The following is a 20,736-nucleotide window of genomic DNA, read 5'->3' on the forward strand; positions in this document are numbered from 1 at the left end:
AGCATTGATCACTATGCGGCGATTATATGTATGAGAAAGATACATCATATACAGCGATCACTGTTAAGTAAAGTTCATAAAGCAGCGCCCAAGAAGATTTATGGATAGACGAGTGGATGCAAGGATTGATGTCAGAGATTATAAATATATTTGCCATGTAAGGGGCCGATCTTGTTGAAGACACATACAAAGGAGAGCAGCGACTTAAGACAAAAAAATTTAAGACAAAAGACGGGCAATTTTATTAAGAAGACCTCTATGTTAACTACCTTTTATTTTAACTGCCGCAACTAGTTTGCTAAGAAGAATAGGCAGCAGGCAGTGATTAAGAAGATAAATAATAACAAAAATAGTGCTTGTACGAAAGGCAATGATTTGGTTCAAGGCAGCGATTTTATTAAAGACCTTTGCTTGTTATATAAGGCAATCAACATAAAGCATTGATTAAAGATTGCTAGACATCAAAGAGCGATTTTATTAAAAGATTAATTTGTATGGTTTAAGCAGCGATTAGACATTGAAAAACCATGTCTTATTTGAAAAGAGATATCTAATCTCAAAAGCAGGTCGATGTGAAGAAGGAAGCAAGTACAAAGCTAAAAGGGATACACCATACAAATATATGAAGAGTTTATGAGAATTAAAGCATTTTAATAGCAAATCTTGAGAAAGATACATAAATTCATGAAGCTTTAAGATGAGGAATAGAACAGATTTGTAAAGGGGGTTTCATGCAAGATTAAAGAAGATTTTGGAACATATTTACAAAGCATAATGGAGCAGATATACATCAGAATTATAAGCAGATCTAAAGCATGTATAAGAGTAGAATATACTATATAGCAGATTTGTGAAGAGAGTTTTGAGCATATTGTTAATCAGATTTATAGCATATTTGTGAATAAGAATATATGAAGTTTTGAGAAGATAAATAATTCCATCATAATATCCATCATCCATTGAGGAAGCAACATATTGAGGGTGGAATCTTGTTTTGTTTTGGAAGTTGGTGCTTCCTATTGGTGAGGTTGGTGCCTCTAGTAGGGTGGTGCCTACAAAATTTGTAGAAAGAAGATTAATAAAAGCAATATTTTTCTTGTGGTTTTAATTTGCAAGGGTTTCCATGTAAATTGTGTTGCTCATTATTTGATTTTACATATGTTCTAATTTTGATTAAATCTTAAGTGATTAAATAAGTTTTAAAAGGAAAAGAATATTGTTATGATTCACCCCCGCTTCCCCCCCTCAGTATGATTATGTGCTCATCAATTGCTATCAAAGCCAGCTCCTTCAAATTAGCCTAACAAACTAGAGGGTAAGTATAAAGAGCACACATGGGCAGACAAGAAGGATTCTCTTCCAATAAGGCTCCATTGTTTGATGGGACAAATTATGCATTTTGGAGCTTAAGGATGTAATTTTAAACCCTAGGTATGTTAATCAGATTTATATAATTGATTATGCCCTAGGTTGTAATCAGATTTGCAGTATTTTAATAAGCCAACATAAATTAATTATGCCCTAGATTGTAATCAGATTTGCAGTATTTTAATAAGCCAACATAAATTAATTATGCCCTAGATTGTAATCAGATTTGCAGTATTTAATAAGCCAACATAAATCAGAAATAAAACAGTAGACAAACAAGCATACCCTGGGAAAACCTCCAAGGAGGAAAAACCCAGCATGAAAGACCCACAGGTCAGATTATATATTCTCCTCTAAATCATAAGTACAATACTTAGCTTGAATCTGATCTTCACATATCAGATCTGTCCCTTTGCATGCTTCAAAACTTGCATCAAAATCCACTATGTCCTCTTGGACAATTTCGCACCAATCTGGATAGGTTCGCACTCTTCCTTGAAGTTAAGTTCGCACCCTTCTTGAAGAATTCGCACAGCAGAGCTAATTCGCATTTGTATGAGATCCGAGCTTGATGATTATTGACTTGCAAATGTCTCTTATTTATACACATTGAAATCCTTGATTGCAAGTCGGCCTCCTTTGGTTTTTGGCGCTAATTTAATTAGGTGGCGTGTGTTTAGGATTGGGCAGGGCATATATTAGAGTCACGTTACCCTAGGATAGGGCCCGGACCTAAAGGGGGTTCGGATGTTGCCTTAAGGCAATCTGAACCCATACATAACCCTAGTTACAAACAACAATTATGTGCTCATCAATTGCTAGCAAAGCCAGCTCCTTCAAATTAGCCTAACAAACTAGACGGTAAGTATAAAGAGCACACATGGGCAGACAAGAAGGATTCTCTTCCAATAAGGCTCCATTGTTTGATGGGACAAATTATGCATTTTGGAGCTTAAGGATGTAAACTTATATAAGTGCCCTTGGATATGACATTTGGCAATTGGTTGAGAAAGGCTGAACACCTCCTCCAACTCCTATCGATCAAGCAGGAAAAAGGGCAAGTGAAAATAGTACTAAAGCTAAGAATGCAATCTTGTGTGAATTAACGAAATCAAAATTTGTAAAAGTTATACTGATTCTTTGCCAAACACAACAATTTGGGCCATGAAGCTTTCTTTTTTGCTATATAGGTTATTAGTATCCCTCCAAACGTTTGTTTAAAATCTTTGTTTGCATGTTGTTGAATGGATGGAAATTGGTACTTTGGGGTTAATGCAGTGGCAACCATTTTCAAAGTTTCCTGCCAAAAGTTTTTGATATATGATGAGTTGCTGGTTTGGGTATGGGTATGGTGGTTTGCTAATTTTTTTAAACCCAGTTGTGGTATGGCTGGGTATGGCCACCCTATATATATACTACTAAAATATAAACTATATATATAATACTAAAATTTAAAAGAATAAATATAGAACATAGTTGATAATTGATATTTCAATGTCAAATAGAAATCAAAACGGTTTATATATATTCAAAATATAACAATTGATAGTGTTTAGTTTAGGTTTTTAAATTTTACCTTTTAAATATTTTGTTTTATCTTTATTATTTTTAAGGGGTGTGAGTTACCCTAGTATGGCCCCATATTGTAGTTGTGGCCTAGGTCTATCTCAAGTTTCCTTGGCACATAGGACTTATGGGGACCAAACCTGTATTTGTGTTGCTATAATATTTATTTCACCTTGGGCATGTCTCTATCCTAATTTTGAAATTGAACCTATTCTATAAGTTTACTTAGGATACGAGGAATATTGAATCATTCTCACCTTGATAACTAATAATGGCACCTTCACTTGAATGCACAAGTGCCATTTGTTGTTTCATCAATTCTTGATTGATAATACTTGTCACTTTTGTTTAGTCAAGATCACTTTGTCTCAATTAGATTGAGTTAAGTCACCTCTCGATTGGGAGTGATCGAGGGAACTCATACCTCTTTGATATGTCCACGATTAATGAATCCAAGAGGCCTATATATTTGCACTTTTTTGGTTGTAAAATTGCTTTGTTGTATTGACTGTAGAATAACATTACTCTTCAATTTGGTTTTGTGGCTGATCCATAGACATTAGGTCCTAGGTTATGTTGGGCCTTTGTCAAAAAATTGAAAATTCTTTTTTGTTTGGGTCCAAGGTTGCTGTTGTGTGTGTATTCACATCTTTTGTATTGTTTTACGATGGCCTTCATTGTCAAAAACGCCAAATAAATTTTATATCTAAGTTTTGGGTACATTGGAACTTATCCATGGTTCCTTGGTTCCTTCGGGTTTACAGTCCAAATCTCTCTTTGGCCTGACCAAATGCTTCTTGGTTTCCTCGTAGAGCTTGAGTCCCAATGGGAAGTTTGGGCATGAGCAATAAGTTCCTATTCTCCATCTCATTTCACCCTCCATTCCGTGCATGACCTTCTCACAGACTTGAAACATTAAGTTCCGAGTCCGTGTTGAAGTATTCTCCATCTCATTTCACCCTCCATTCCGTGCATGACCTTCTCACAGACTTGAAACATTAAGTTCTGAGTCTGTGTTTCCTTCAACACTCTGCCTTCCCCTCATAAAGCCTACTTTTGTCAATTTCCTTTCGAAACTTGGGTCTGGACAAGAACCTAGAACCTTAGTTTCCAAGTGTACATTTCCTCCTAGAGTCCTCTCCTTGACATGTGTTGGCCATTCATCCCTTTCAAACTTTGTTTAGTTTAGGTTCCAATTGCGGAAAGCAACATCACATTATTGTGAAAGAAATTGAGTTTGTTTGCAATTGTTAAATGTGTCTTGTCTTTTGCCTTATGTGTTGTTTTATAATCCTAGCTCACAACAAACCTATATTATAGGCAGTTATTCCTTAAATGATGGTGGTTGATCAATATTTAATTGATGGGATTTACTGCCAAGTCCTTCCCTAAATCATCTGCAGTTAACTGATTAGTTTATCCCTCAAGTAGTTAACTAGCCAGTCCACTCCCTTAATTGCAACTAGTTAACTGGCTAGAATTGAAGATTGTTAATTGGGAGAATCGAAGACTTTTAATTGGGCAAATTGAAGGGGCCAACCTTTCTCTAACTGTAGAATCAATTATTTATTCAATTAGTACAAAACTCCCTTATTCCAATTTCAGGGGCCTTATTATAATTAATAGACATAAAAAGCTACAGTCGTATATATTGCTACTTTGATGTTGCTAGACAATCTCACTCAAAACTATACATTAGGAAGGATTACAAATTCTCCCTCTCAGAATTTGCTTTCCCTCAAGCGAGACAAAGCTGAGTGATCAAAGATGTCACCAACTCTTACTAGTTATAGAAGATGTATTGGTGATACCTCATCCTCCAACACACTCTATGCCTCAGGTACAACTTAGTCCCTCCCTAGTGTTGTGACGTTTTCACACATCGCCCCATTGCAAATGGGGATCCCCACTTTCTGCTTTGCTTTAGTGTTTTGCTTGGCAATAGTTTCTTAGCTGTTAACCTTTACTTATGAGTGGAGATTGGTTCTGGTAGTCCAGGATGGTGAGTTTGGGTTGAAGATGCTAAGAATGTCAAAACTGCAAGATTGTTGTCAAAGATGTCAATATTGTCAATGTTGTTAGGTTGCAAGGAAAGATGTTAAGTTGCTAGGGTTGAATTTGTTTAAGTGTTGAAAGTCATCTTTGAACACATGAGAGTATAAAATGCACACAAGTTATGATTTAGGTCAGTAGAAAATGAAGTGTGTTGAGAACAAGCTGAAACATGTGGGGAGATGAAATAGGTCTTGACCTAAGCCCAAGTGTATAGACTCATAAGTGAAACGTGAGGTGATAGCTCCTAACCTAAATTCTAACATGTACATTGGATCAAAATGTGCAAGGATATGTCCTAGGTCAAATGTGTAGACCTAAATTGGGGCATGTGTAAAAAGGTTCACAACTAAAGGGCTGTGTGTAGATTCAAGTTAAAATGTGCAAAGAAAGGTCTTGCCCTACATGAAATGTGTGAAGCCTTGAAGTGAAATTTAAATTAAAGAGAGACTTAACATGAAACATGTGGACCTAATTTGAGGACATAGGTCCTAAACCATAACGTGTGGCAAAAAGGCATTAAAACGTGTGGATGAGGTGGAATTAACTCCTGACATAAATTGAAATGTGTAGCCCTAAAAGTTAGCATGTGGCATCAAATTCAAAGCCGAAATGTGTAAGGGTTGATTTAAATGTAACATTGAGATAAAGGGGGCCCTAATTTGAGGTGTATGGATGATAAAGCAAGTATGAGGCATGTGGATCTTAATCATTACGTGTGGACTCAAATCAAACATAGGTCAAGCCCTAAATAATAACGTGTGGAAGGGGTGCCTAAAATATGTGGTGTGTTGATTTAGACATGAAACGTGAAGACTTAATGATGAAGGGTAAAATTGAGCAACGTTTCAGGGAGACAAGTAAGTACTTCCACTTACCCTTGAAATCCACAGACATGCATGAAGTTGACAAGATTAATCCTTGATGTGAAGAAGAAATATTGAAGTTGCTCAATCTAAGATGCTTTGAAGTGAATTGAGTGAAGAGTGCTTGATATCAGCAAGTTTTAATAACAAGGTAGAGTACTTCCTTTACACCTTGAAATCCTTGGCCAGTCCTAGGCATCTTACACTTGGCCTTGAGATCCACGGCCTATCTTGAGTCACTTCCAGTTGCACCCAAAATTTCCAGCCTATCTTGCATCACTGCCACTTGGTGACTAAAAGTCCGGCTATCTTGCTCACTTCCACATGGCTATCAAAAGCCCGCCTTAGATGCACATACCCCTCCACTTGCTGAGATCCATGCTTGGTAGAAGTTAAATACTTGAAGATTTTTGAAAGATAGTGTTGAGTAAAGCCGATGAAGTCTACTTAGCAAGGGAAGATAGGGATGCCTCGAAAAGATTCATTGAACAAGTGATACTAATTTTGAAGGAGAATTCACCATTTCTAGTGGCCCCCCTAAAAGTCTGGCCTGTCTTGGATGATTTCCACTTGCACTTAAAATCCTCAGCCACCTTGAGCTTATTTCCATTTGGCCCTCAAATCCACGACCGTGTTTGATTACTTCCAGTGCACATCAAAATCCATGGCTTATCTTGGGTAATTTCCACTTGATGCCCAAATCCCCGACCACCATGGGTTTACTTCCACTTAGCATCAAAATCCACGGCCATCCTTCACTTCCAATGCACCTTTAAAAGCCTGACCAGCTTGAGAGCATTTCCAGTCACCCTTCAAAAGTCTGACTATCTTGCTCACTTCCACTTCTCATCCAAAAGCTCAACCTTCCTAGCAATCTTCCATTTCTCCTCAAAATCCACGGTAGTATAGGTTGGAAAATCAGACCTGCTGATATGAAAATCACCTCAGACTGAAAGCTCCAGATCAGACCTGAAATCAATAAAAATCAGAAGTGAGATCAGATGTTAAAACATTATTTCACGCCATTGGGAAGGCATTTCAGTTTAGGAAGTTTGAAAAATATGTGAAGTCTGTTTATATCCTATGTGCTTGATGTTTTCCTTGTTTATTTTGCAGGAATGATCAAGGAAAGGAATGAAGAGGCAACCTGCAAGATAGCATGCAAGGGAGAGGAATGTTAGATGTAAGAATGATGCAAAGGAGACTTTGCAATAAAAGAAGGAATTTTACAACTATCATGAATTTCCTCTGGAAATCCAAGAAATTGTTGATAGTCAACAAGAGAGTAATTTAAGACTAAGGCTTCAAGGTCAAGAGTAGTCAAGGTGAAGGATTCCTGCGTTGAAGGGTGAGACATGGTATGAAGGAGGAATAGGTGAAGCAAGGTGAAGGATTCCTGCGTTGAAGGGTGAGACATGGTATGAAGGAGGAATAGGTGAAGATGATAAGGTCAGAGAGGATGATGCAATTTGGGAATATCTCTCACCATCATCACATCAGGTGCTTGGAAATGATGAGTATCAAGAGATATTGCTTGAATCACAAACACTTGTGATGAGTTACAAGAGGAATACGCTGAGGTGGCACCCGGTCATCTTCAACCCAATCATATCATTTCAAGCTAGGGCATCCAGATTCAATGTACTTAACTCTTTCAAAGAGGAGGATAACTACCACATATGGAGGCACAAAGTTCGATGTACCTAACCTCATCATTTATTGGTCAAGCGTTCAAGGAAGGACATGTGTCCTATTTATTGTAATTTTATCATTGGTCAAGCATTAAATGTTATGTAATGGGGGTAACAAACCCTAATTAGGGTTTTTATCTTTCAATCTTGGCCATTGATTTAAATTTGATCTAGGCCATTCAATTGCATTGAGAGCACTAAGGCTCCACTCATTTGTAAAGGTTAATAATTAGCAGGTAGATCATTAGCATATAGCTAGAGTAGAGTAGGAGAAAAGAAGATTGTTGTCAACACTTTGCTGCAAGAAGCATATTATTTTCATTGAAGATATAGTGAACTTCATGTGTTGATTCAACATTTGCATGGTCTCTACTTCTGATTTATTTTCATGTTGATAGAATGGATGGAAGCCATTGTGGACGATTAATGGTGAATATCACATGTTCATACTAGTATTTTGTTGATTGCCAAATTATTTGCGTGGGCAACTAAACTCTTTATTCATGCTCAACTTCGATTGCTACTCGCCCATTGATATGCATCACATTGATGGTGTCTATGTTGTTGGTGGTGATTTTAGCATCATAATATTACCTTAGAAGATCGCACTAGCTTTGTGGAGTTGTTCTTTGCATGGCAAAGCAAACTCTAGTAGAATTTTACTAAGTCATTCATAGTTTCTTACATTCCTAGGATTAGACTAGCTTTCTAAACCCTCCTACTTTTTATCCTTTTTTTTTTCAATTCCCATGTTCCAACCACATTCAAGCAAGAGTTCAAGTATCAACGTAAGTCCACCTTGTGATTACTAGCAATCACATCGACCATTGAGCTCGTCCACACATCAAGACCTGACATTTGGAACCTTTGAGTCACCTCAAGTGATCACTTAGTTTAGCATTTGAGAGGATTTTGTTCAAGAGAGGATAAGATACCTTGGATTTTTATTTTGTGTATGAAGTGTGTAACATGCACTAACTATGCAAATTAAAACTACAATTTTTGAAATAGGATAGGAATTAGAAAACTTTGCAATTTTTTTTTTTACAATATAGAACTAAAACAAAAATATGAAATGAAACATTTATCTATTCTAAGAAGATATACTTTTGCACAAATGAAAATTCTCAATCTATTAATTCAATATTAACACAATTTCAATGTGTTATTATTAATTAATTGAGCAAGTAAAATTAAGTTATAAATGGAGAGATTATAATTATTAATGATTTGGGGAAACTTGATATCCCTTTTCTTAAATATAATAATTGATATTAATTCGAGAAATTGTATTAATGTCAATATAGTAGAGTTGGGCTATTTAAATATTATAAAATGTAATCAAATTGAAGGGGGGATTTTGAGCGAATTTATTTAATATTTAAAAGGATATTGTTCTTATAGAATCAATTTATTCTGTTCGATTAATAGGAGTTATCGTAATTGTTGCGTAAGTGAAAAATCTTATTCTATCACTTAGGAGATTAAGTTGAAACCTAAGACTTCTAGTTAAATTTTAAGTCATTGATCACTTTAGAAAACCATTTTTATATCAATTAAGATTTCGTTTGGTACAACTTGTTAAGTTGTCACATCTAATTAAGCATAGGTCAAAAGTAATTAAGTGTTCAAAAAAAATTTTTTGTTGTGTTTTTTGCCCAAAAGTTTGGGCATGACACTAACATTTAAATTAAAGAGGATAGAGAGGTTCAGAGATTACATTTTTCCTGTTGCACATTCTGATCTTCAACATAACTTTACCAATGATTTGGGGGAGGGAAAATATCATCAAGGCACTTTTCCACCCAAACACAGACTTACTATTCCCCTGTGCCGTTTTCAATTGGAAAGGCCCGACCTTTTGCAGGTAGGTAACGAGAAGTTGAACTCATGCCATCTGAGACTAGTGTATAATCCTACACAGCTCCCTAGTCAATCATACACTATAGGCTATCCCTAACTAGTATGACCTCTAACTGGGTTGTATAACTGGATTATTGAACTGACTGACACTCTTGAATTGAGCATCACCTTGGCCAAAGGTTTTCAATTAATTGCAATCATGCCAAATCGTGAAGTCAATGTTCCACCCTACTTGGCTGCAACTTGGGTTTTTAGGACATAGGTTCACTTTTTGGAAATTCTAAATACGGGTGAACAGGCATAACACATGGTGACCCTTTTCCACACGAGTAAAACAAGAATAACAACAGTTGAAAATCTTCCATAGATTGCGCTCAGTTGAATATAATGGCCGGAACCCATCCTCATCCTGCCTCATCCTGAGGTTTAGGGCCATATTATTTGGTTCTTTTCTAATTCCATTGTTTCAAGTTTGAATTGAATAACCTTCCTTAGTTTGAAAAAGGTAAGAGAGGCTCTAGAGCTGCTAGCTCTCCTGTACACTATATTTTTCTATTCAGCATGCTTAAATTGAATTTATTATCACTGCAATATTTAAGTTTTCTTATTGTATTGATATGCCAATCTGCACTATAGAGTGCTGAAGAACTTCTCTTGCCTATCTTTCCCCTTTCAAACTAAAGTTATGTTAACAATCCCAACCTTACAGGTTATTCAAGTTTATATGAGCAGCTAACACAGCTGAAGGATAATTCCCACATTATGCATTTCTTAATTGCTAAGCTGAAATTTCAGTCTTAACAGCTCATATATCATCTTCCTGAGTATAATGCACCCCAAAAATTAAGAGGATTTTGTTGCAGTCCCAACTCAGTTCACATATGCAAGTCTACGTTGGCTATATTAAGCATTTCATGAATGCATTTTTCCATCCCCAACTTAAGAATTAAACACAGCCATACTAAATAATACTTTGTATGTATATATTTTCTATTATTGAATAAAATTAACCACAGCTATACAAAATAATACAATCTGTATGTATTTTCTCATTATTAAGTAAGAATGAAATCACAGCCATACCGTATTTAGCATTGTGTGCATTAAAAATCTTTTCTTTAATGAATAAAAGCACAGAAGGAAAGAACTTGCAAAGCCTTGCTAGGCTTGGGTAATATAGCATGACCTGGTTATATCTTGGAGTTGAGACACGTGAGCCTTCCTCTGCCAATTTGCAGCTAAGTTCTCCTTCTCAGAGCTTCCGCAAAAATAATTCCCAGCTGCCGTTCACTCTTCTTAGAGCTATTAGCCGTATTGTTTTCCAGATGAAAGTTACTTCCCAAAACGTATTAACCCTATTCTCTATGGTTCCAAATGAACTTTTTATATTTCACAAAATGAAACGGTTTTAATTATTTCGGCGAATTCTATTGCATTTCAATGCTTTTCATTTCAATTTGGGGGCATGCCAAATTTCACGCCCAGCCACTACGGTGGTTTCTTTTTAAATTACTAAAAGCATATCACACATCTTGTGCTCGATGAAAATATAAAATGAACGGTGACATTCTGGCTTAATTCCCATGCCAATATTAAATTTAACTATTTTTATTAAAGATTTTCAGTCCAATTTGAAGGCAACTAGGGCAAAATTTTGATGAAATTTTGTGCACCATCAGACCTGTGGCAATATCAAGGGCAAGGTTAATCAAGAGCAGGTCTGAGTTTTAGCAGAGAGGTCAACAAGACCGATTTAAGTCAGAATTAGGTGAATTCCAAGATCAAAAGAAGGAAAATCAGACTCAGAATCAGATGTTTCCAGACAGCAAAATACATTTCCAGATTTGAAAGAGGGTTTTCACACTTCATTGATGAGGTTTTGATATGATAAGGGTGTGTTTAAGTGCATTTTATTATATCATCAATATGATTCAATATGTCTCCTATTTCAGGTTTGATTGGAGAATCATAGTGAGGAATGAGGATGCACATTCAAGATTACATTAAGATGGGATGTAATACAAGGGGTTACTCCACAAAGTTAATGGTCTCCGACATCAGGAGCTTACAACACCAAGATGTTCAAATGAAGATCAAGGTAGCTCCAAGACATTCTTGACATAAAGGACAAAGGAAAATCAATCACCTCAAGACAAGGAACACTTCAGCATTCATCATCATTGCAAGATGAGGATCAAACTCATGAACTAAGGGAAGATCCTATATATATATATATATATATATATCACGGAAGTCTACATCAACATGGGGAGTTCCACATGTCCAAGATAAGGGGTCAAGTTCTAGAATTCACCGAGGCAAAGAATTTTCAACATCAAAAGGGCTTGAAAGAAGATTTCAATGGGATGATCAAGCATATACAATGGAGATGAGAGGAAAATATTTACAATCTTGGATTTCCTTTGAAAACCCAAGAATCATTGTTAGTACTCTAAGGTAAAGGATTTCAAAGCAACTTGAAATCAAACTTATCAAGAAGTGAACCAGTTTTGGATTCTTGAACAAAAGGATGGAAATGCAAATGTGATCAAGTCAGATGAGTCAATCAAAGTTAGAAGATTAGCTTGAACAACATGATATAATTTGGGAACATGCCTTCATCATCATCATCATCACTGCTGAAGCTTGAGATGTTGAGTATCAAGAGATATTGTCCAAGGCATCAACATTCATTCATGATAGAGTATCAAGTCTACACTGCAAATTGAAGAGGCATCCCAGTCATCATTCAACCAATCAAAAGGTTCCAAGTCAAGACGTCCAGATTCAATGTATATGACTCATTCAAAGGAGCAAACTTCGAGATACCTAACCTCATATTTCATTGGTTCACATTCAATGTGTGACATGTGTTCAATTAAATGTAATTTTCTCATTGGCCAGAAGGAGTTTGTTGTAACAAACCCTAATTAGGGTTTTCATCTTGTAATCTTGGCCATTGATGTGGATTCAATCTTAGCCCTTCATTGTAACAGAGAGCACTATAAAAGGCTCAAATCTCTCATTTGTAAAGGTTAATAGTTAATAGTTCAAGAATAGTTTAGTAGCAGATAGCAACTAGAGTAGAATAGGAAGAAAAAGCAGAAATTGTTGCCGAAGTTGTAAATAAACTTCCTTTTCATTGAAGTTATGGTGGAATGTGTTGTTTCTTATACAATAGCATGGTTTCTTGTTAGAGCTTCATATTAGATAATGATAATTAGATGAATGAAAGAACTTTGTGCATGATCAATGGTGAAATTCATATATCCATACTACTAGTAGTTTGTTGATTGTAGACTTGCCTTGTGTAGTCAACTAGAATCCTTAAATGAGCTTAACTTCAATTGCTATTCTCACTTTGATATGTATTGCTTTGATGGTATCCTTGTTGTTAATAGTGATTTAAACATCTTATGCTAACCTTCGGAGATCGCACTAAACTTTGTGGAGACGTTGCTTGCATGTCAAAGCTTAGCTTAGTTGGAGTTTCACCAAAGATTGTCCATCGCTCTTACATTCCAGGAATAGACTAGATTCTCTAAATCCTTTCTAGGAATAGACTAGATTCTCTAAATCCTTCTTCTTTTAATCTTTTTTTCAATCCAAGTTAGTTAAAGAGAAAGCATCACTAGATTGCAATATTGGATGGTTAAGTTCCAGTAGCATTCTAGCAGTTCAAGCACATTCAAAGTTCAACATAAGTCCCCTTGTGATTCCATCAAAATCACATCATATCACTGAGTTTATATCCAACATAAAGTCAAGACCTGACTATAGAAACCTTGGAATCATTTTGGTTGATCATATAATTTAGCATCCAAGGAGATTTTGATCAAGAGAGGATAGAATGCCTTTGGTATTTACCCTTTGTTTGAGGTGTCTAAAAACACATCAACAGATAGAATGAAGAGGTCAACCTCTTTCAACTTCTGACTTGGCTATTTATTCAATTGATAGACACAACTGCCTTATTTAAACCTCAACCACCTTATTACAATTGAAAGACATAAAAAGCTACAGTCCTATCTTTTGCTACTACTATGCTGCCTACAACTTCACTCAAAATTATGGAATAGCAAGGGGACGTTAAAAATAAAATAAAAATTATTTGTTGCTGGAATAAAAATATTTGTTGCATGAAGGCACAAAGTGTGGAGGAGAATGAGGTATCATTAGTAGGTCTTTCGTCACTAGAGGGGGGGTTGGCTAACATCTTTGTTCACTCATCTTTGTCGTGCTTGAGGGCAAACAGATTTGGGGAGGGAGGATGTGTAATGTCACCTTCCTAATCTTTAGTTTTGAGTGAATTTGTAAAGCAGTGTAGTAATAGCAGTAGCTACGATTGTAGTTTTAATATTTTATGTTTTTCAGTTGTAATAAGCAAAGTTCCCAGACTCGGACTCGGCTCTGACTCGGCAAGGCTGATTCGACTCGTGACTCGGCTCGGACTCGGCAATGACTCGGCAAAATAAGAAAACCCTTGAAATTTAGAGATTTTTAACGATTTAAAACTTGTTTCATACACCCATTATTGAATTAAGCTTAAAGACACTATAACATCATCAAATAGAAGCTCATTTGATCACATACATAAACATACATCCATCACATGCGTAGAAATGTAAATTGTAGCTGAAGGAATTAGAAAACATAGATATATAGAGTTATAAATGTTGTCCAATGTATATATAATCCATGACTTCAAATGTTCCCAAACATATATGTAACTGTAAAGTGTAAACAAAAACAAGTCTATGGCTCAGGCTCTGGCTCAGCCTCGTCTATCTGCCTCCTAGAAAGGCGTCTAAGGTAGGTCTTGGATGACTGAGTAGCCATAGTCTCTGCCTGTGATGTGCCAGTCTGAGTAGCCATAGGTGTTGGGGACGAGGGGACGTGTTTCCGGGACGGGGGAACCAAGGGCCTAAGTTTGGGGACGGCGATGGGGGGGTGGCGGGGTGGTGGTGCTGATATAGTTATACATATACATATAGTACTTGAAAAACTAGTTTTGCAAAGATGTATGACAGTATTACAGTATAAGAATTACATTTTCAAATGAGACTATAGGAAATTTGAAATACTAAATCTAAATACCAATTACCAAGATTTCTAAGTTGTGTTGTTATATGGAGCCTAATTAGAGTTAGAGGTTAGATTTTCCCTACTTCTATCGGCGCGGTTTCCCCCTATATTTTTCAACGGGGGTTTTGGGGCAGCGCCCCCAACTTGGGGTCAAGGGGCAGCGCCCCTTGCACGTTCCCTGTCGCGATACAGGGCGGGGTCGAGGGGCAGCGCCCCGCGAGGCCAAAAATACTTTTATTATTTTCTAAAGGCGTCGGGTGTTATAAGAAAGGGAAATGGCGAAAAAAGTCATTAAAAAATGTTATGTTTTTTTTTACTGCACTTTATTAAGTGACTCCAGCCGAGTCACGACCCTCGGACTCGGCGAGTCAGGGAATGACTCGCCTGACTCGGCGAGTCACGCCCTCTGACCCGTTCGAGCCCGGGTCAGGGTCACCGTGACCCGGCAAGGGTCACCCGGCCCGCTGACTCGCGTGACTCGCCGCGAGTCACGGAACTCTGGTAATAAGGTAGCTGTGTCAATCAGTTGAATGAACAGTTGAGTTTGTAGTTTGAAAGAGGTCCACCCCTTAAATCTACTCAGTTAACGGTTTTCTATTCTAGCCAGTTAACTATCTTCAATTGAGCGAGTAGAGTGGCTAATTGACCACCTACAATTGAAGGATAGAATGATCAGTTGAGTGCTGTTCATTTAAAGGGGGACTTGGCAGTTGATTGCCATCAGTTGCAGATTGACCAACTACCATTGTATGAGGAATCGATGCCTATGATTTAGGATCACCGGGAGCTGGGATTATAAAACCACGCATAAGGTAAAAGAGAAGATACTTTTGACAACACAAACAAATTCAGTTTCTTTCATAGTAATGTGATGCTGCCTACGTTAGACACGTCCTCGATCCCTTGGGATGCGTCTAGGGGACTAGGATGCGTCTCCCTTCTCGGATTCTTGAAGGGAGGCATTTCAGGGTTTGGGAGTTGTGGGTGGGAGAGTGTGAAGTTGGATACAAATAGGTGAAATAAATCAACTTCGGTTCTAGAATTCAAGTTCTAGAATTCACCGAGGCATTTAAGGGTTTGGGAGGTGTGGACGGGAGAGTGTCAAGTTCTAGAATTCACTGAGGCAAAGAATTTTGAAATTTTCAACATCAAAAGGGCTTGAAATTCGCTCTCCTTGGTGAAAACATGAAATTTGCTCTCTTTCCCAAATGCATGAAGTTATCTACTTTGCTCACCTCCTTCAACTCATGAAGTAGCATTTCACTCACCTCCAATTCATGAAGTTGGGAGTTTCGCTCACTTTCTTCAATGCATGAAGTTTTTTTTTTACTTCATGCATTGAAGAAAGTGAGCGAAACTCCCAACTTCATGAATTGAAGGAGGTGAGTGAAATGCTACTTCATGAGTTGAAGGAGGTGAGTGAAGTAGATAACTTCATGCATTGGGAAAAGAGAGCGAATTTCATGTTTTCACCAAGGAGAGCGAATTTCATAAGCATGAGCGAAATTGAATAAGAGAAGGATAATCACCTAAAGAGGACTCAATGTCCAATGAACTTCATGATCTCACCAAGAGGAGCGAAGTAGAGTGATTTAAACGAACTTCAACTTCAAGGAGATAGGACCGAACTTCGGGTTCAAGCAACTAGGAGCGAAATTCATACTTCATGTATCAAAAGAGATGAGCGAAGTTGATAACTTTAGCAGCTGCAAGCTTCAAGCGAAATCCTCCACTTCACTAATTGCTAAGGAGGAGCGAAATTGTTACTTCATGAGTTTAGGTTTTGAAGCAAACTTCATGAGTTGAGGTTTCGGAGCGAAGTTTACTACTTCATGTGTTTGGGATAAGGAGTGAAGTTCATGATCTTGCTAAGTGGAGCGATTTTTAAGAATGAAGTTGGATATAAATAAGAGAAATAATTAAGAGAAGCAACTTCATGTTTCACTAATTTAGAGCGAAATTTTTCACTTCATGGATCACCGATTTGGAGCGAAGTTGTTACTTCATGAACTACCGATTTGGAGCGAACTTACAACTTCATGAATTAAAGTGAAGGAGCGAACTTCATCCTAGAAGGTTTTTGAGCAAAATGTTACTTCATGAATTGAAGAAGTGAAGCGAAGTTATACTTCATACATTGAGAAATAAGAGCAAATGTCAACTTCATGAATCAAGCTTCATGAGGAATTTTAACTTCATGTTTGAGACAAGCAAGCTTCATATAGGGGGGTTTCAATGGAAAATTCCAATTTTACAAACCAAGGGATATAAATGAACTTCAAGAATTAAGACATGAGCAAACTTCACAATTTGAAGGTGTATGCGGGAAAATCAGGTGGATAGAACTAAAAGTGTGAAAAATGGAGTTCTAGGGAGACTTGTCCACACACCCACAAAACTTCTTGGTGCAAGCTATGGAGTCATGAAGTATGGCTCAGCTTCCCAAGGTTGGTTCCATGGTTCTCTATCTCACAAGGTCCCTTATACGTCTACAAAAGGGTATGAGCGAAGTTCAAGGAAATGAAGAAGATTAAGGTGAGGAGAAACTTAATGAACACCAAGGATGGAATACACTTAACGAGCTCTTCTCTAAGAGCGAAAATCAACTTCAAGTGCTCCTTCATGAAGGTGAATTCCTCTAGATCTTCTTATCAAACCTAAAAAACACATAAAATCAAGAGATATATCAAGCTAAGAAGAACTATCAAAGTTATATATTATGTATTTGATATCATGTTTGTTTTGTTTTGTAGAGGGGAGAGGATGGTGATTGCAAAGCAAAAAGGAGGAAAATTGTGAGATCTACACCACCGTGCAAAAAAGAAACTTCATGCCCAAGAGGAATTTCAATCTTCACCACACCATGGATACATGAAGAGATCAAAGGAATGCAAAAGAGAAGTTATAAAATCACTCAAAAGCAAGCAAGCAAAGATTCAGCTACATCAATAACTCTCATCACAACTACTTTGAGCGAGCTAGATAATGTTGAGTATCAAGAGATATTCCTTCACGGGGAATCAACTCAAGTCCACAAAGTGCAAGAGTGAAGTGGCATCCTAGATGGTGTTCCAGTCATCATTCCTCCAGTCAAGATAAGGGCTCAATCTTCAGCATCCGAGAGATTTTGTTCAAGAGAGGATAAGATACTTATGGTATTTTATTCTGTGTTTGCATGTGCATAAAAAACACATCAACAGGATGGAAGGGCAACCATCCTAACATGCTCTCGGCAAGTCAAGGATGGCTGGACTTGGGAATTGCTGGTTCGCAAACACTTCTAAGAAATTCATGATGTCATTTTCTATGAGGAATATTCTATGATGTATTGAGTCCAATATTATTGATGTTATGATTTATTGATCTAGATATTATGATGTTTTTATGTATGGTTTTTAATATTATTATGATTTCAAGTTATCTAATAGTACTGATATCAGTTTTTAGTAATTAATATTGTTTGCAGGCCTGAAATTAGAAATATCCCAAGGGACATTACAATGATCCCTTATTGATGTCCTCCCGTGTGGGTCCCTAGTCTATGTAATCTACCATGAGGCATATGGGGACAATTACACTCCTGTAAAGTGCTATCTAGCCCCCTGCTACCCCTGCCTACAGACTATGATACAATAACATGTGCATAGCATTGCCTCTAGAGGTTTGTTAGCCGAGTGTTAAGAGAGCTTCTAGGGAGAATTCCTTGCTGCTTTTGGTTGTCTAGCCAACCATCAGATCTTGTAGTGATCTTCGTACATTGATGGATAATGAAGCTGGTCTTTCTTTAATTGGGATTTTATCACAAACTAGAGCTAGCTTTGAACTCTAACCTTCGTCTCCAACTTTGGTCTCCATCAATTATGGGATCATCCTTTCCACATGGTGATTTACACTTGGATCATATGGCTTGACTTTTTTGACTTGTCTAGGTATTTATCCTTTCTGGTTCAGCTCTTCCAGTTATATGATTTTCATTATTTTAGTGTTAGTTATTTTTAGTTCGTGGAGTTATTTCAGTGTTCCTACCTGCAATTGCGACTTTAGAGTCACATTGACCTACCTTTGGTCATTTGTAGACATTATACTCATTTTGTTTCAGGTTTCAGATAACAGTATTAAATGTTTACTTACATTTGCATCTCTTGGGAAAGTTGGTTGTACAAATGGATTATGCTTGCTGTTTGCCAATTTCTAAATAATAGAAATTTTCTTTTATGTTGTGCAATAACTAGTGGAATTTTCAAACCAATTATTGTTTATCATTCTCTTCCTTTGAGAGCCTTGTGGTAGGTTAGGATATAAGGGGTCTTCTTTTTTGCCTAAGGGCATAATATTTTTGAGTTCATTATAGGCAAGTCGTTGAAGTTGTTTGAATGGAAGCTAACAGAAGCTTTGAAGCCTTAAGTGGTCTGAGATTGTAGCCCTTGCAAAGAAGTGGGAGGTGAATTGATTGTCACAGAATCTTGCAAGCCCATTGACTAAACACAACTAAGCTTTAATAGCACTTATTTTTCTCTTGTGCAAGTGTTTAATTACAACTATTAGAAGTTTTCATAGAAATGAGAAATACACGTTGGTCATGCCTAGAATGAAGTAGATTTTCCATCCATAGATGTTTCAACTCTACCAAAGACATAAGTTGGATGCACATGCAGGATTATAATGTCATGCTGCTTGCTTGCAAATGAGCTTTTCTTTGTCCAAACAGGTGCAATGGTAAAGTTTCCTCCAGTAAAGCACTTGTTAAGATTTAGTTATCAGGACATTGTCTGCTACAAAGGGTGGAAGCATTCTGATTTCTGGGGGATGATTGTGCACCGAGTCTTCACTCTTTCAGAAGTTAAAATTGCAGACACAGGCATCATCGTGGTATTGAAGACCCAGAAACCTGTAAATTCATTGACCTAGACAATTTATCTTACTATTTGGTTTATAGTAACTAAATTTGTTGAGGAAATTAGGGAATCGGGAAATATTGCGTGTTCAGTGCAAAAGGATAGTCATTTAACAATTCCTAAATCACCGAGGATGATTTAATGTAATAAGCTTACTTAGGATTGCTTTCTTACCAGCCTACTTTTGATTTAAAATGATGCGTTTGAGTAAGACAATATTGAATATAGAATGCCCGGAATGAACATTCATTTAGAATGCTGGTAAGATTGAGCTTATGCTTGAACTCTAGGATGACATTCTTAGGTTATATAGACAATCTATTGATTTCTTGTGGCAGATGCTTCAGCGTATGGTTAAAAACTAGTGAAAATGCTAATCAGAGAATGGCGAAAAATGCTATCTTGCTACTCAATGATAGTCGTACCTGTCTACAAAACATTGTACACAAGTCACCAATATAGAATGCTCTTATGACCGTATATATTGAAAAAACTTGTAAGCAGCTAAAAGAACTTTTAGTAGCTTTGGATTTTAACAAGATGGTGTTCTAATATAGAGGTTGCATAGATGAAATCATTTCTGTAGTTTGCGTTTTTTCTGTATTTTGAATGTAGTAGATGTTTTGTATTTTTCTAAGTTGTACTGACATTGATTAATTTGGTGTTGTGGATGCAGTTTGTGATCCTAAAAGCCTTCTTTTCTTATATGGCATGCAGCTGGATTACAGTGATGCTCTAATTGGCGGGGGTTTCTCATTTACAAATCCAAATGCAACATCAACATGTGGCTGTGGAAAATCATTTGCAGCTTGAATGTGAAGAGTTCTTATGTATTTATGTTTTAAATTATGTAAAAAAAGGTGACACAACTGGGCAAAAATGATTTCTCAAATTCAGATTAACTTGTGGAGTAACCATTTTTATACAACACGATTGGTTTTCCCAAATTAATCAAAAACATGTATTTAAGGTTTCATTGATAACTGTTTTATCCTCTGAGTTTCTTCTCATATTGTTTCGTCTATGTAATATTTTGCTTCTGGGTGAAATTGTTATAATGTTAATTAAAATATTATGAGTTTGATTTATATATTATCTGCTTCATCTATATATGCATTATTGCTCGAGTGCAAATTAGATGTAAGATGTATTTGTTCAACGTATATATTATACGTTTAAGAACCTTTGTCTATTGTTAGCTATTTATTTTATCTTTGCATGAGGATATGTTGGGAAAATATCCCCACAACCCTTTAGAAGCTAAACTCAAAGTTAAATACTAAATGTAGAGATTTTCCACATTAACTCTGAGGATAGATTTATGGATATCAGATTTTAAAAAAAAATCCA

General features: G+C 36.7%; 1 protein-coding gene across 1 annotated transcript in view; it reads left to right on the forward strand.

Annotated features, from left to right (window-relative positions):
- The window catches only part of LOC131051180 (iron-sulfur assembly protein IscA, chloroplastic), a 33,875-nt gene extending 13,381 nt beyond the window's left edge, over window positions 1-20,494 (forward strand). The window contains exon 3 of the mRNA XM_057985570.2: window positions 20,063-20,494. Within this exon, the coding sequence (XP_057841553.2) occupies window positions 20,063-20,199 (137 nt within the window). The 3' untranslated portion in view covers window positions 20,200-20,494. The remainder of the gene's footprint in view (window positions 1-20,062) is intronic.
- Window positions 20,495-20,736: the final 242 nt, after the last annotated feature.

This window comes from Cryptomeria japonica, chromosome 3 (assembly GCF_030272615.1).
Source record: "Cryptomeria japonica chromosome 3, Sugi_1.0, whole genome shotgun sequence".
Taxonomy (NCBI): Eukaryota; Viridiplantae; Streptophyta; class Pinopsida; order Cupressales; family Cupressaceae; genus Cryptomeria; species Cryptomeria japonica.